This window comes from Mirounga leonina, unplaced genomic scaffold (assembly GCF_011800145.1).
Source record: "Mirounga leonina isolate KUSES-001 unplaced genomic scaffold, KU_Mleo_1.0 Mir_129, whole genome shotgun sequence".
In the NCBI taxonomy this organism is placed as follows: Eukaryota; Metazoa; Chordata; class Mammalia; order Carnivora; family Phocidae; genus Mirounga; species Mirounga leonina.
The window spans coordinates 293,514-308,109 of NW_023270323.1; the positions used below are offsets into that span (position 1 = coordinate 293,514).

General features: G+C 36.4%; 1 protein-coding gene across 1 annotated transcript in view; it reads left to right on the forward strand.

Annotated features, from left to right (window-relative positions):
- EIF4E (eukaryotic translation initiation factor 4E) overlaps window positions 1-14,596 on the forward strand; it is a 43,280-nt gene that overhangs the window by 15,175 nt on the left and 13,509 nt on the right. Inside the window, exon 2 of the mRNA XM_035004463.1 lies at window positions 9,742-9,848. Within this exon, the coding sequence (XP_034860354.1) occupies window positions 9,742-9,848 (107 nt within the window). The remainder of the gene's footprint in view (window positions 1-9,741; window positions 9,849-14,596) is intronic.

Genomic DNA, 14,596 nt, shown 5'->3' on the forward strand with positions numbered 1-14,596 from the left:
TACTGTAGGGTTATGCGACCTGGAAAGAGTACCTCGATAACGTTATATAATTTATTATCCAACTCTGGGCACTTCTGGGAGTGAATGAAGATTCTACCGATACACTGGAACAATAAAACAGGTAAAACCAGGACATATGTTATCCCTAGCTGTGAATCCTGATAGTGATAGTTCTGGATTCAAATGTAGAATACAGCTAGGCCACGTTAACTTCCAGCCCTTAAATTTAAAGACCCAGAGAGTTTCACAGCATTGTGAAGATTGAATATATTGAGATTATATAAATATTGAAATAATGTACATAAAAATATGTAGCATATTATTTGATAGTAACTGCTTGGTAAATGTTACCTATCTAGTAAAAACTCATAGTTTGGATGAAATGTGAGGAGGGTGGATGTTACCATTTGAAAAGTCATAAAGCACCATTCTTTTCTGTTCTTATTTGCTTACTCTTCTCATTATTTCATATTTTTATTTAATGTATGTAGTGCCTTCAGTTTACTGAAATGTTGGGGGGTGAGTAACTTGTAGAGATAATTGCAACTATCTTTGCCATAATAGCATTTACATTTCTCTTAAGGCCACAAATGGTCTTTTCTAACTCAACTGAAAAAACAGTGAAGCAAGGAAGAGGGTATATATAAGGAAGTGCTATTGAAAATTGGATATTATTATCCATTATTCGGTGCTCTGTTAAACTTGGCTGAAATTATACAACTGTGAATGGCAGGGCTGGGATTCTAACCTGGGTAGTCTGGCTCTCTGCAGAGTATGTGATCTAAACCAGTGTCTCCCATATTCTGGTGGAAAGCGGGTTGTTTATTTACTTACTTGTTTTTAAAGACTTTTTTTTTTTTTAAGTAATCTCTACACCCAATGTGGGACTCGAACTTACAGCCCCAAGATGAAGTCACATGCTAGACCAACTGAATCAGCCAGGCACCCCTTTTATTTTCTTTTAAACAATTTCTCATGTAATGTTTTTGTAAATCATAAAAATAGGATAAAGAAAAGTGAAAAAAAAAAAAGGCACAAAAATGTAAGCCTGCATTTGCTATTACTAGTTTCGACAGGTGCAAAAATACTGTCAGATTGTTGTAAAGTTTTCTAAGTCCTTACTTTCCATTCTATACCTACCGTGGTTGTAGGTTATAACCAGCAGAAATCTGTGGACTGCATTTTGTGTTACTGCTTTAAACCTGTGTTAGTGCCAGGTGAACTATTGCTTTTTGCTTACTTCAAATTAAGGTTTAGGTGATGTCCTAAAGCTATACGTGTGTTGGGGGGGGCGCCCTGGAAGTTCTTAGTAGTAATATTTGTTGAGTGAAGTAATGGAGGACACTAATTGAGTTTCCTGAGGGGAAGGCTTAATGTTATTTCTAGAAGAGATAGTTTGTAAGTGTGTTTGAGTTGAGAGTTAATGAAAAATCTTGGGTGTTCACAACCGTGGAAAAGCATACCACGGTTTTGGAATTTAAGCACTGTAGATTTGAACATGGCTAGAAGTAAGAATCTAAACTTTAGTCAGATTAGAGAAATGATACTATATCTGGGAAGTATTTAGCTTTATAATACTAGGATTGTCCAACAAAGTTAATATTGTGTTTGATACATGTGCTGGTTTTTGCAGAATGTTACTGCATTCTGAGATGTAGCAATGTTCAAAAGCTGCCTGAGATTCTTTGCAGCTGATTGTTGAACTTGCCCCACCCTTGCTCTACTTTTTTTTTTTTTTTTCTTCCCAACTTTCTTCTCTTGTTATGACAGTTACTGAGCTCTGGGACCACTAAATTATAAGACTACATTTTTATTTGAATCTGAAACTCCACAAATCCAAAACTATGTTTAATATTTTGCACTTAAACGGCTTGTCTTTTCTATTCCCTTATTTGTTATCAGTATTTAATCAATTTGATCTGTCAGTGAATGGCTTCCATTGCTCACAAAATGAAAGGTATACTTTTAGCTTGACCCTTGAGGCCTTTCAGTCTCCCTTCAGCCCACCGTTCTAGTCTGTCTTTGGCTTCATGATCCCTCTCTTTCAGTCTCATTGATTCCTTACCATCTTCTAGTTAAACCCGGTACCATCTCATTGCTTTGTACTCTCCATTCTACCCACCTGAAATAGGTTATACAAGAGTTTTTCAAGTGTAGTTTGTCTTTTAGGTTAAAAATGTATTTGATAATTCACTTAGACTAAAATTAACACAGGAAACAACAGGTGTTGGTGAGGATGCGGAGAAAGGGGAACCCTCTTGCACTGTTGGTGGGAATGCAAGCTGGTGCAGCCACTCTGGAGAACAGTATGGAGGTTCCTCAGAAAGTTAAAAAAAGAAGTGCCCTATGATCCAGCAATTGCACTACTAGGTATTTACCCAAAGGATACAAAAATACTAATTCAGAAGGATACATGCACCCTGATGTTTATAGCAGCATTATCAGTAATAGCCAAATTATGGAAAGAGCCCAAGTGTCTGTCAACTGATAAATGGGTAAAGAAGATGTGGTATACACACACACACACACACACAGAAATATTACTCAGCCATCAAAAAGAATGAAATCTTGCCATTTGCAACAACATGGATGGAGCTAAAGAGTATTATGCTAAGCTAAGTAAGTCAGAGAAGGACAAATACTATATGATTTCACTCATATGTGGAACAAAATAAGCTAAGTCAGAGAAAGACAAATGCCATATGATTTCACTCATATGGGGAATTTAAGAAACAAAACGGGCGCCTGGGTGGCTCAGTTGTTCAGCATCTGCCTTCTGCTCAGGTCATGATCCCAGAGTCCTGGGATCTGGCCCCACATTGGGCTCCTTGCTCAGCGGGAAGCCTGATTCTCCCTCCCCCACTCCCCCTGCTTGTGTTCCCTCTCTCGCTGTCTCTCTGTCAAAAAATAAATAGAATCTTTAAAAACAAAACAAATGAACACAGGAGTTAAATAAAAGGCAAACCAAGAAATAGACTGTTAACTATAGACAACAAACAGGATTACTGGAGGGGAGGTGGGTGGGAGGATGGGTTAAATAGGTGATAGGGATTAAGGAGTGCACTTGGGATGAGCACCGGGTGTTGTATGTGAGTGTTAAATCACTAAATTCTATACCTGAAACTAATATTCCACTGTATGTTAACTAGAATTTAAATAAAAACTTGGAAAGAAAAAAGTGTATTTGATTACTTTGAGAGTATAATTGTTAAACTAGCCTTTTGTGTTTTATTTGCATAATTTTTAAATTTAGAAACACTGGTGGGGGCGCCTGGGTGGCTCAGTCGTTAAGCGTCTGCCTTCGGCTCAGGTCATGATCCCAGAGTCCTAGGATCGAGCCCCACATTGGGCTCCCTGCTCCGCGGGAAGCCTGCTTCTCCCTCTCCCACTCCCCCTGCTTGTGTTCCCTCTCTCGCTGTCTCTCTCTCTGTCAAATAAATAAATAAAATCTTTTTTTTTTCCTTTTTTTTTTTTTTAAAGATTTTATTTATTTATTCATGAGAGACAGAGACAGAGGCAGAGGGAGAAGCAGGCTCCCCGTGGAGCAGAGAGCCCGATGCGGGACTCGATCCCAGGACCCTGGGATCATGACCTGAGCCGAAGGCAGACGCTTAACCGACTGAGCCACCCAGGCGTCCCAATAAATAAAATCTTAAAAATAAATAAATAAATTCAGAAACACTGGTAAATATGGATATTTAAGTTGTAATTCTCAATGAAATTTGCTTACAGAGGAGCTTAGAGGGTAGGTAGAGGGATGTTGTGGAACTTTGCAGTAAAGAATTTTGTTTTTAAATTGAATGTAAATTTAAAACTTTTATTGTCTGCTCTATATATAAAGCAACCATAAAAATGACATTATAAAATACATTTTTTAGTTCTTATACAGATCATACAATAATCTTGTTTGCTTTACTTGCTACTTTGATGATCTTACTAAAAATAAATAACTGAATCAGTTGTTAAAGATTCCATGAAAGCTCCTGCTGTGGAGTTTTCAGGGAGAATTTTGTGAAGTTGGTGCTAACAAATAACACATAGCCTTCCTATACCTATTTCATGGTAATCTTAAGTCTCAGATAGCTTTCCAAATAATTTTAAGAGGAGATAAAATTCCAAGATAATTTTATTTTCAAATTCAGTTTATATTAGAAGTACTTAGTAAATTAGAACAAAAAATGGATAGTATGGAGATTTGTTATAATTATATGAGGTTTATGCTTAACTGATGAGTGAACTGAAATCAGTTTTGTTCCAGTTCTTTAAAAAATAAATTATATTTTTTCTGATTTGGCATATGCTCATAATTATAAATCATTTTTTAAATCATTTTTTGATCAAAGAATTTAATATAGTATGGCCATCATTCTGGACATCGTTTCTCATTGTGTCTGCTATAGATTCAAACCTTTGTGTAGGAATTGGACTTTCCCCATAGAGGACTACCCTTACAGAATTAGCCTGGAAGTCTTAAATAAGCTCCTACATTGATAATATTTTTTCTTTTGTTTTATCTAAGTTTTTTTTAAAAAGCATTTTGATTATTTGAATCAAAGTTGAGAGGTTTTATAACTAAATAATAAGTTGAAAGAAATTAACAGAGGCATGTCTCAACAGTCTCAAACAAGTTTTTTTATTTCTTTGCAATAATTTACAATATAGTTGCAAGCAACTTAAAGGGTGAATGATTAATAAATTTTTGGTTTAGATTTTGGTTTAAATTTCTGCTGATTAAGAATGAATTGGTGAGACAAGTAGATGATCATAACAAAATATGGCCTAAATAAGAAAATATGACTTTTCCTTTTTTAATGTGCCCTTTTATATGTGGTTTTTAATATTAATGTTTTCATAAGTAAATTCCATCATGAAGTGATTTCTAACTTTTATTAGATTTGGTTTGTGCCATGTTAATGAGTATTTTCGTAGAGTATTTGAGTATTTTTATATTCTATCTTGGAAATGGCTATTAAAACCATTGTTTCTTTATTAAAAGAGTTTGAGAAATTCTTAAGGTAAAAATTTGAACATGAGGGGTGCCTGGGTGGTGCAGTCAGTTGATTGTCTGACTCTTGGTTTTGGCTCAGGTCGTGATCTTAGGATCATGAGAGTGAGCCCTGTTTAAGGCTCTCTGTCCCTCTGCCCCTCCCCTCCACGCAGGCATGTAAGCTCCCTCTCTAAATAAATAAAATCTTTAAAAAAAATTTGAACATGAGACTATTAAGACTGCAGATGGTAACTTAAAAGGCTAAATAAATGTCAGTCTATGCTTATATTTAAAAAAAAAGTTTTGTAAAATCTTTTTAAAAAGGGGGGAGGGTGCCTGGGTGACTCAGTTGGTTAAGCATCTGCTTTTGGCTCAGGTCATGATCCCAGGGTCCTGGGATTGAGCTCCAGGTCAGACTCCTTGCTCAGCCGGGAGCATGCTACTCCCTCTCCCTCTGCTGCCTTCCCTGCTTGTGCTCTTTTGCTCTGTCTCTGTCAAAGAAATAAAATCGTAAAAAAAAGTTTTAAATACTGAAAGATGATTATTTAATATTTTTTTGGAGTGTTTTAGAGTATTTGTCTTAACATCTAGCATATTTGTATAATATTAAAAGTGAAGGCTGAAAGGTTTTACATTTTTATACATCCACACACATTTATTTAAAGTTGTAGTTATTTTAATTTTAGTTATAAGAAAAATTCAAAATTGTAAATTCTTAATGTAAAGACTAAAGCATTAGTTAAGGTAGGACTTTTAATTCAAACGAAACTTTTAAATTCTAGGAACTTAATGTACTTTTTCCTAAGTTACTACCTGCTTTTAGTTCCTATGTGTCCAGAGATTTTTGATACCATCTAAGTCATCATTCCCCTAACTGTGAAAAGAGTTGAGTAATCGAAAAGAAAGTAAAATACTGAGTTAGTTAGCAGGTGATATTTTGGATCTCATGAAACGTATAATTATTCAGACTATAATTAATTCATTGTTTTTATGTGCTGCTGACATAAACTGTTTAAATAAATGTGAAAGTATGGTTTGTATTGAGGATTTGGAACTTATGAGTAAATTTTACTTGTCTTTTACTTTAGATAAATAAGAGAATTTATAGTACTTAACTTCTGGAGGAAGAATGTGCTATATACCTAGCCTTACAAATTTATATATACCTAATCCTTTGCTAGAACCATCATTATTATTTTAAACTCTGTAAGACATCATTATATTGTTCTTTTAAACTGTTCATAGTCTTTGACAAATTGATCCACCTATTTACATTTTCCAGTGCTTTTCATTCTTTTTTGCATTTTCATGTTCCTACCTGCGCTCTTTTTTTTCCCCCTCTAGTCTGAAGACTTTCCCTTTGGTGTTTGTTCCTTTTTGTTTTGGACCTGTGTGTATGTGTTAGGGGAGGAGGGGTTGTGTCTGTTTGTGTGCATCTGTGTATTTATCCAGTTCTGAAGGATATTTTTCCTAGGCACTGAATTCTAGGTTGACCATTTTTCTTTCAGTGTGGAGATGTCAATCTGTTGTCTTAATGGCTTCCAGAGTTTCTGTTGGGGAGTTAGCTGTTAATCTTATTATTCTTGTGAATGGTGTGTGTGTGTGTGTCCCCTTTCCTAACTGCTTTTAATGTGACTTCTTTAAGTTTTCAGTAGTTTGAAGCTGATATGCCCAGGTATAGTTTTGTTTGTATTTTACTGCTTGGAGTTCCTTGAGCTTTTTGAATCTGTGACTTGAGTTTCTGATGAGATTTGGTAAATTTTGGTCATTGTGTATGCTTCTGTCCCATTCTCTCATCTTGTCCTTGAACTTTTTAACTGTCTTCCGTAATGTTTCTTACCATCTATTTTTCTCTCTGTCTGTATTTATTTGAATATCTTCGGTTGACCTATGTTTGAGTTCACCAATCTCACACTCTGCAGAGTTGAATTTGTTGTTAATCATTTGGTGAACTCTTTAAGCTTTATTTATTTATTTGAGAGGGAGAGAGAACAAGCAGGGGGAGGGGCAGAGGGAGAGAGAATCTCAGGCATCACTCCACACTGAGTGTGGAGCTCCACCTGGGGCTTGATTTCATGACCGTGAAATCATGACCTGAGCTGAATTGGAATCGGACGCTTAACCATCTGTGCCACTGTGGTGCCCCCATTCAGTGAACTCTTAATTTCAGACATTGTACTTGGCAGTAAATTATGTCTGTCATAAATTATGTCTGTTTGGTTCTTTTTAAAAATAGATTTCAGTTTTCTTTTCAAATACTCCCCATTTTTCTTTCATCCTTTCCCCTATCTTCTCTATTTTACTATAGTAATCTTGGTTATTATGTCTTTGTCTGCTGTTTTACCATAGTAATCGTAGTTATTAACTCCATTACCTGGGTCATGTTTGGATGTCTTTCTGTGGACAGGTGAATTTCTTGATCATTAGTGACTTTAAAAAATATTCTTTGCAGGGTGCCTGAGTGGCTTAGTCGGTTAAGCATCCGCCTTCGGCTCGGATCATGATCTCAGGGTCCTGGAATTGAGCCCAGTATCGGGCTCCTTGCTTAGCGAAGAGCCTGCTTCTCCCTTTCCCTCTACTTCCCCCCCACCCCCGCTTGTAGTCTCTCATTCTTGCTCTCTCTGAATAAATAAAATCTTAAGATTTTTTATTTATTTGACAGAGTGAGAGAGAGAGAGCACAAGCAAGGGGAGCAGCAGGGAGAGGGAGAAGCAGGCTCCCTGCTGAGCAAGGAGCCTGATGTGGGACTCGATTCTAGGACCCTGGGATCGTGACCTGAGCCAAAGGCAGATACATAACTGAGCCACCCAGGCACCCCATAAATAAATAAAATCTTAAAAAAAAATTTCTTTGCATGTCTAGTAATGTTTGATTGTTTGGTAGGGTATTGTAAATAACATTCATAAAGACAGACTTATGTTCTCTTCTGAAGAATGTAGAGTTTGGTTCTTGGAGGCACTTAACTTATAGGTAGATTACATTGATCCTGTCAGAAGATTGGTTTTAGGATTTGTTAGACGTATTTCACCTGATTCCTAGGGCATGGCCTTTCTAGGATTTCATCTGAAAGCTGAGGATTTTCACCCACCCATTCTGAGCTGGGTCTGAACCCAGTCTTCCTAATGGTATACAGCCTCTGAAGCCTTGGCTCAGCTGTTCTCTGCTAGACTACCCAGAGCTGTACTCTGAACATCACAGCTTAGCAACTAGCCAAGGACCTCTGAGGGACTTTTACATAGATTTTTGAGGCTTACTCCTCTGTAGGCCACTTTTCTCTAGTACCCTGTCTGCCTAGGCCCACTTAGTCCCTAACTGTCCCCTATTTTCTTGATCCATTGAGATTGCCTCTGTCTGAAAACTATCATTAATTTTAATCTAGTGGGGTAAGGAATGGCATTTTGTAATTATATGATGATGTAAATTGACTGTGATCAAAAAATGCTGGTAAAAAATGGTGAATTTAGGGCATTGACTACTCTGTAAATTTTAGAGTCTTAATTGCTTTGTAAACATTTACATTTATTACTTAAGAAATCAAGACAATAAGTTCCTATTGAGTATAGCACTTTGCTCATTGGCATTACAGTTGTGAGCAAAATCAAGACATAGCCTGTTATGAGCGACTTCATAGGCTAGTAGAAATTAGCTCCTAGACATGTCATGTTATTAAGAAAAATGTATTTTGTAAAATGAATACTCCCTATCCACTAGGATACCTTTAGATCCTACATCTCTGATTTGCATAATCCTGTTAATGTGAGCATACATCTCTGTTGTTTTGCTGGTTCAATTTATCCCCAGACTTGTTGTGGTACCCTTTTTGAAAAAAATCAGCTTTTGTTTTAGCTTCTGGTGCCTTTCCTTAGCATTCAGTTTTGTTGAAATAGTTTATAATTGGGTGAAGAGCTACATAGAGCAATGTGGAGAACACAGATTATCCCCAAGCTCCATTTTTTCCTGACATTTTTAAAGGATTTTTTTTTTTTAAGATTTTATTTATTTATTTGACAGAGAAAGAGAGCACAAGCTGGGTTACTGGCAGGCAGAGGGAGAAGCAGGCTCTCTACTGAGCAGGGAGCCTGATGCAGGGCTCCATCCCAGGACCCTGGGATCATGACCTGAGCCAAAGGCAGACACTTAACTGACTGAGCCACCCAGGCGCACCTTTTCCTGACATTTTTAGATGACAATATTAATTATGTCTAACCTAGAAGAAGATTTAAGTTCAAGCCAACATTGAGCTTTTTGCCTGGGGCCATTTGAAAATGACAGAAGTTGCTGAACTTCTAAGTTACCATATAATAGTGTGACAAGAGGGAAGGACCTGTGTAGTATTGGCTTGATCAGTTTATAAAGCTCCCTTTTGTCATTTTAATATAGTTATTATTCTCTCCAAACTTTAGTCATATTTCCCCCACCCTCCAAACCATATGTAGTACTTGAATGGTATGTTAGGAAAGACAGCTGATTTTCTTAGCTTTGTTGCATGGTGTCTAACAATCTTTCTGATACCAAAATGTGTCACAGATAACTGTATATGGACTGTATTTTTATTGAGAAGCCTTTTGCTCTTAGTGAAGAGATGCTAGAATGGAGAATCTGGTGCTTTTCTTAGCGCTTGGTCTTTGGTCTGTTTTATGAAATGCTTTTATAATTCTTCTTAAAAAAAGAATAGTGGCAGTATTTGATTTAGAGTATTGCTATCATAGTTATGTTAAGAAATTTAAAATAATGTTTTATTATTTTTCCATTAGGAAACCACCCCTACTCCTAATCCCCCGCCTACAGAAGAAGAGAAAACAGAATCTAATCAGGAGGTTGCTAACCCAGAACACTATATTAAACATCCTTTACAGAACAGGTAAGTCTTCTGACACATAGGTTCTTCTGACTCAGGCATTGAGGTAAATGGTAAAATAGTACAGGTTTGGGGGGGAACAATTAGGCGAGACTAGTTTTAGTTATATTAGGTTGAAGATTCCATTTTCACTTGGATAACCTGTTTCTGGCAAGCAGTTTTATGTGTAAATCTTGAGCTCAGAAAAGAGAACCGGTTGAGACATTGGGTTTGAAATTCATCAGTACTTGGTGGAAGTGAAACTATAATAGTAAATGAATTCTCTTTAAAGTAAACTTGACTCAAGACAGAGAGGCTTGGGATACCAGCTTATAGGGGATTTTTTTGGAGGGATAATGCCTATGAAGAGTTTAGACATAAACTGTATAAACTACAATAGAGTGGTGGTCAGGGAAACAAAGAAAATGGTTTAAGGCCAGGTGGTCAATAGCATATGTTCCACAAAAAGGTCAAATATCCATTGGATTAAACAATTGAAAAAGGCTCAAAATGGCCATTGGATTGAATGATAAACTCCTTGCTAATGTAGGAGAAAGTTTAGTAGAATGTAGATGATGGAAAAAGATTGGAGTAGTTTGTATAGTGAATATAAATGTATTATAGAGCAAGAATAAGCAAATTGAAGTTGTGCTGTGAAGGAGAAAAGGCTGGGGGATATGGAGTCTGGAGTTTGGTTGGTTTCTTTTTAAGACAAGTTACGAGAGGAAAGAGGAGAGGTTAAGATGAATTAAGTTTCAAGACACCTAGCTGGCTCAGTTGGTAGAGCATGCAACTCTTGATCTCAGGGGTCGTGAGTTCAAGCTCCATGTTGGGGTGGAGCCTACTTTAAAAAAAAAAAAAAAGATGAGTTAAGTTTCATAGTTAAGTGTAGTAGGTGAGTAGTAGCTCATTATATAGTTTTCCCAATTCCACCCCACCCCTTCCCAGTATTATATTTGTGTTTTTATGGTTTATATGATGAAAATTAACATTAATGCTCTGAGAGCTGATAGAAGAAAAAGGCAATGCAGAAATATTTTAAGACTCTAGAAGAAAGTAAATTAGAATTAATTTGAGGATATTTAAGTATTTCAATTCCTTTCATTCCCCTACCCCAAGACTTTTTTACCCTATCTACTTTAAAAAACCATAAGCCTGTGTATGTTTCACAGGCATCCCTTGTTTCATCGCATTTTGCAGATACTTCATTTTTTACAAATTGAAGGTCTGTGGTCACCCTGCTTTGAGCAAGTCTTTTGGTGCCATTTTTTCCAACAGCATTTGCTAATTTTGTGTCTTTTTGTCACATTTTGGCAATTCTTGCAATATCTCAAAACTTTTTCATTATGTTTGTTATGGTGATCTGCAATCAGTGATCTTTGATGTAACTATTACAATTATTTTGGGGCACCATGAACTGTGCCCGTGTAAGATGACATACTTAATAAATACTGTGTTTTGTTCTAATTGCTTTATTCACTGGTTGTTCCCCATCTCTCTCCCTCTCCCCTGAGACACAACAGTATTGAAATTAGGCCAATTAATAACCCTATAGTGGCCTGTAAGTATTCAAGTGAAAGGAAGAGTCATACACATCTCACTTTAAATCAGAAGCTAGAAATGATTAAGCTTAGTGAGGAAGGCATGTTGAAAGCCGAGATGGGCCAAAAACTTAGCCTCTTGCACTAAATAGACAACTTGTGAAGGCAAAGGAAAAGTTCTTGAAGGAAATTAAAAGTGCTACTCCAGTGAGCACATGAATAATGAGAAAGTGAAACAGCCTTATTGCTGATAGGGAGAAAGTTTAAGTGGTCTGGATAGAAGATCAACCACAACATTCCCTCAAGCCAAAACCTAATCCAGAGCAAGGACCTAATTCTCTTCAATTCTGTGAAGGCTGAGAGAGGTGAGGAAGCTTCAGAAGAAAAGTCTAAAGCTAACACGGTTTGGTTCATGAGGTTTAAGGAAAGAAACTGTCTCTGTAACATCAAAGTGCAAGGTGAAGCAGCAAGTGCTGATGTAGAAACTGCTGCAAGTTATCCAGAAGATTTAGCTAAGAATATTATGAAGCTGTCTACACTAAACAGTAGGTTTTCAGTGTAAATGAGACAGCCTTCTAGTGGAAGAAGATGCCATCTGGATGGACTTCCATAGCTAGAGAGGAGAAGTCAGTGCCTAGCTTCCAAGGACAGGGTGACTCCTGTTAGGGTCTAATATAGCCGGTGACTTTAGGTTGAAGCCAATGCTTATTTACTGTCCTGAAAATCCTAGGGTCCTAAACAATTATGCTAAATCTACTCTCCTATGCTTTATAAATGGAAGAGTAAAGTCTGAATGACAGCACTTTTGTTTACAAAATGGTTTACTGAATATTTTAAGCCCACTGTTCAAACCGGCTCAGAACAAAAAATTCCTTTTAAAATACTACTGCTCATTGAACAATGTACTTGGTCACCCAAGAGTTCTGATGTACAAGGTACATGTTGTTTTCATGCCTGCTAATACATCTATTTTGCAGTTTATACAATATCTGAATAAAGGAGTAATTTTGACTTTGTAGTCTTACTATTTAAGAATACATTTTGTTAGACTATAGCTGCCATAGGTAGGGATTCCTCTGATTGATCTGGACAAAGTACACTGAAAACCTTCTGGAAAGGATTCACCATTCTAAGATGCCAGTAAGAACATTTGTGATTCCACGGGTAGAGGTCAAAATATCAACATGAATAGGTGTTTGGAAGAAGTTGATTCCAGCCCTCCTGGATGGTTTTGAGGGCTTCAAGACTGGTGAAGGAAGTAACTGCAGATGTGGTAAAAATAGCAAAGAACTAGAATGAGAAGTGGAGCCTGAACATATGACTGAATTGCTGCAACTCATCATAAAAGTTGATTGGATAAGGAGTTGCTTGTTGCGGATGAGCAAAGAAAATGGTTTCTTGAGATGGTGAAGATGCTGTGAAGATTGTTGAAATAACAACAAAGGATTTAGAATATTACATAAACTTAGTTGATAAAGCAGCAGCAGGGTTTGAGAGGATTGACTCCAATTTTGAAAGAAGTTTTGCAGATAAAATATCCAAACAGCATGACGTGCTGCAGATAAGTCGTTTGTGAAAGGAAGAGTCAATTAATGTGGCAAACTCCACTGTTGTCTGTCTTACCACAGCTCCCCCATCCTTCAGTAACCACCCCCTGATCAGTCAGCAGCCAGCATCATCAAAACAGGACCTTCCACCAGCAAAAGGATTATGACTCACTAAATGCTTAGATGATGGTTTTTAGCAATAATGTATTTTTAAATTAAGGTACATGCATTAGTTTTTTAGACAACGATGTTGCACCCTTACTAAAGTACAGTATAGTATAAACATAACTTTTATGTGTATTGGGAAACCAAAAACTTCAATAGTCTGACTTACTTTTTTGTAAACTTGCTTTTAGTATGGTGGTTTAGAACTGCATCTGCAGTATCTCTGAGGTATACCTGTAGTTTCACTTACCCAAAAAATACATTTTCCCTTTATGGCCTAAATATTTTTTATAATTTCTTCATTATCATGGTAGACTTACTGAAATAAAAGTCCAAACATGTTTTATGTAGTTTTTTCATAAGAGAACTGTGGTTCAGCATATCCTGTAGTGAGGAAGAAATTAATTCTCTACACAGTGGGGATCGTCAGCTAATGAGTGAGCCATCAAAGGTCAAATAGTCCATAAAGGGTAAAATCCTTCCTCAGGAAAGCATTGTACCAAAGTTCAACGATTGATTAGTGGCAGTTTCATATAATTCAACATAAGAATAGCACCAAAACCCGTAAGGTATTTTTTAATCTTTTTTTTTTTTTTAAGATTTATTGATTTTAGGGAGAGACCGTGCATGCATGCACAGCAGGGGAAGGGGCAGAGGGAGAGAATCTCAAGCATACTCCCCACTAAAAGTTGGAAGCTCAACCAACTGAGCCACCCAGGCGCCCCTATTTTTTTTTTTTCCACGTTTTTAGTGTTATCTTACAAAAAGCTAACTGTGTGCCTTTTGTCTGTGAACCCAGTTTTTGGTGGTGTTGTTATTGATTGTTGGGAGAAGTAATCAAGGCATATATCCCTCACAGCTTGAATAAAATTTGAGAAGAGCCTGGAAAATGTCATTAGTAGATAAACTGAAATGAAGTCTCTGAGGATTTCAATTTCTCTGTGAATTCTACTTCAATAATAATATCATTTAGAAAAATATTCTAAGATGTTTTATGTTCAGATCTTGGTAGTTTCCTCATTATTTACTTTTTGTAAATATTGTATAATTATGCATTGTTAAAAATATATAATAATTATAAGAAAGAATAAATCATCAGGGTACAAGTATATAAAGTAAAAGTTCTGTTTTCCTCACATATTTATTCTCTTCTCCCTTTTACTTTTCTTCGCTCCCTGGAGTAGTCAGTGTTAAATTTGGTTTGTAGTATTCCATAGCTTTTCAATGTGCATATCTATCTTTTTTTTTTATACAGGTGATAATACTATTGACATTTTTGTTTGTTCAGATTTGCCTCGTTGTTTTAAACTGGTGCTTTGTATTAAATGAATAGTCATGTATTTTGTCAGCCTTGTATTAATGGGTATATAGACTTTTTTGTTTCCTATTTACAGTGTTGTATGCATTCCTGTATGTTTTTGTACGCTTGTGTGAATATATTTATAAGATAAAATTTCACATTTTTTAGAAAGATTTTATTTATTTATTTGAGATAGAGAGTGGTGGGAGGAGCAGAGGG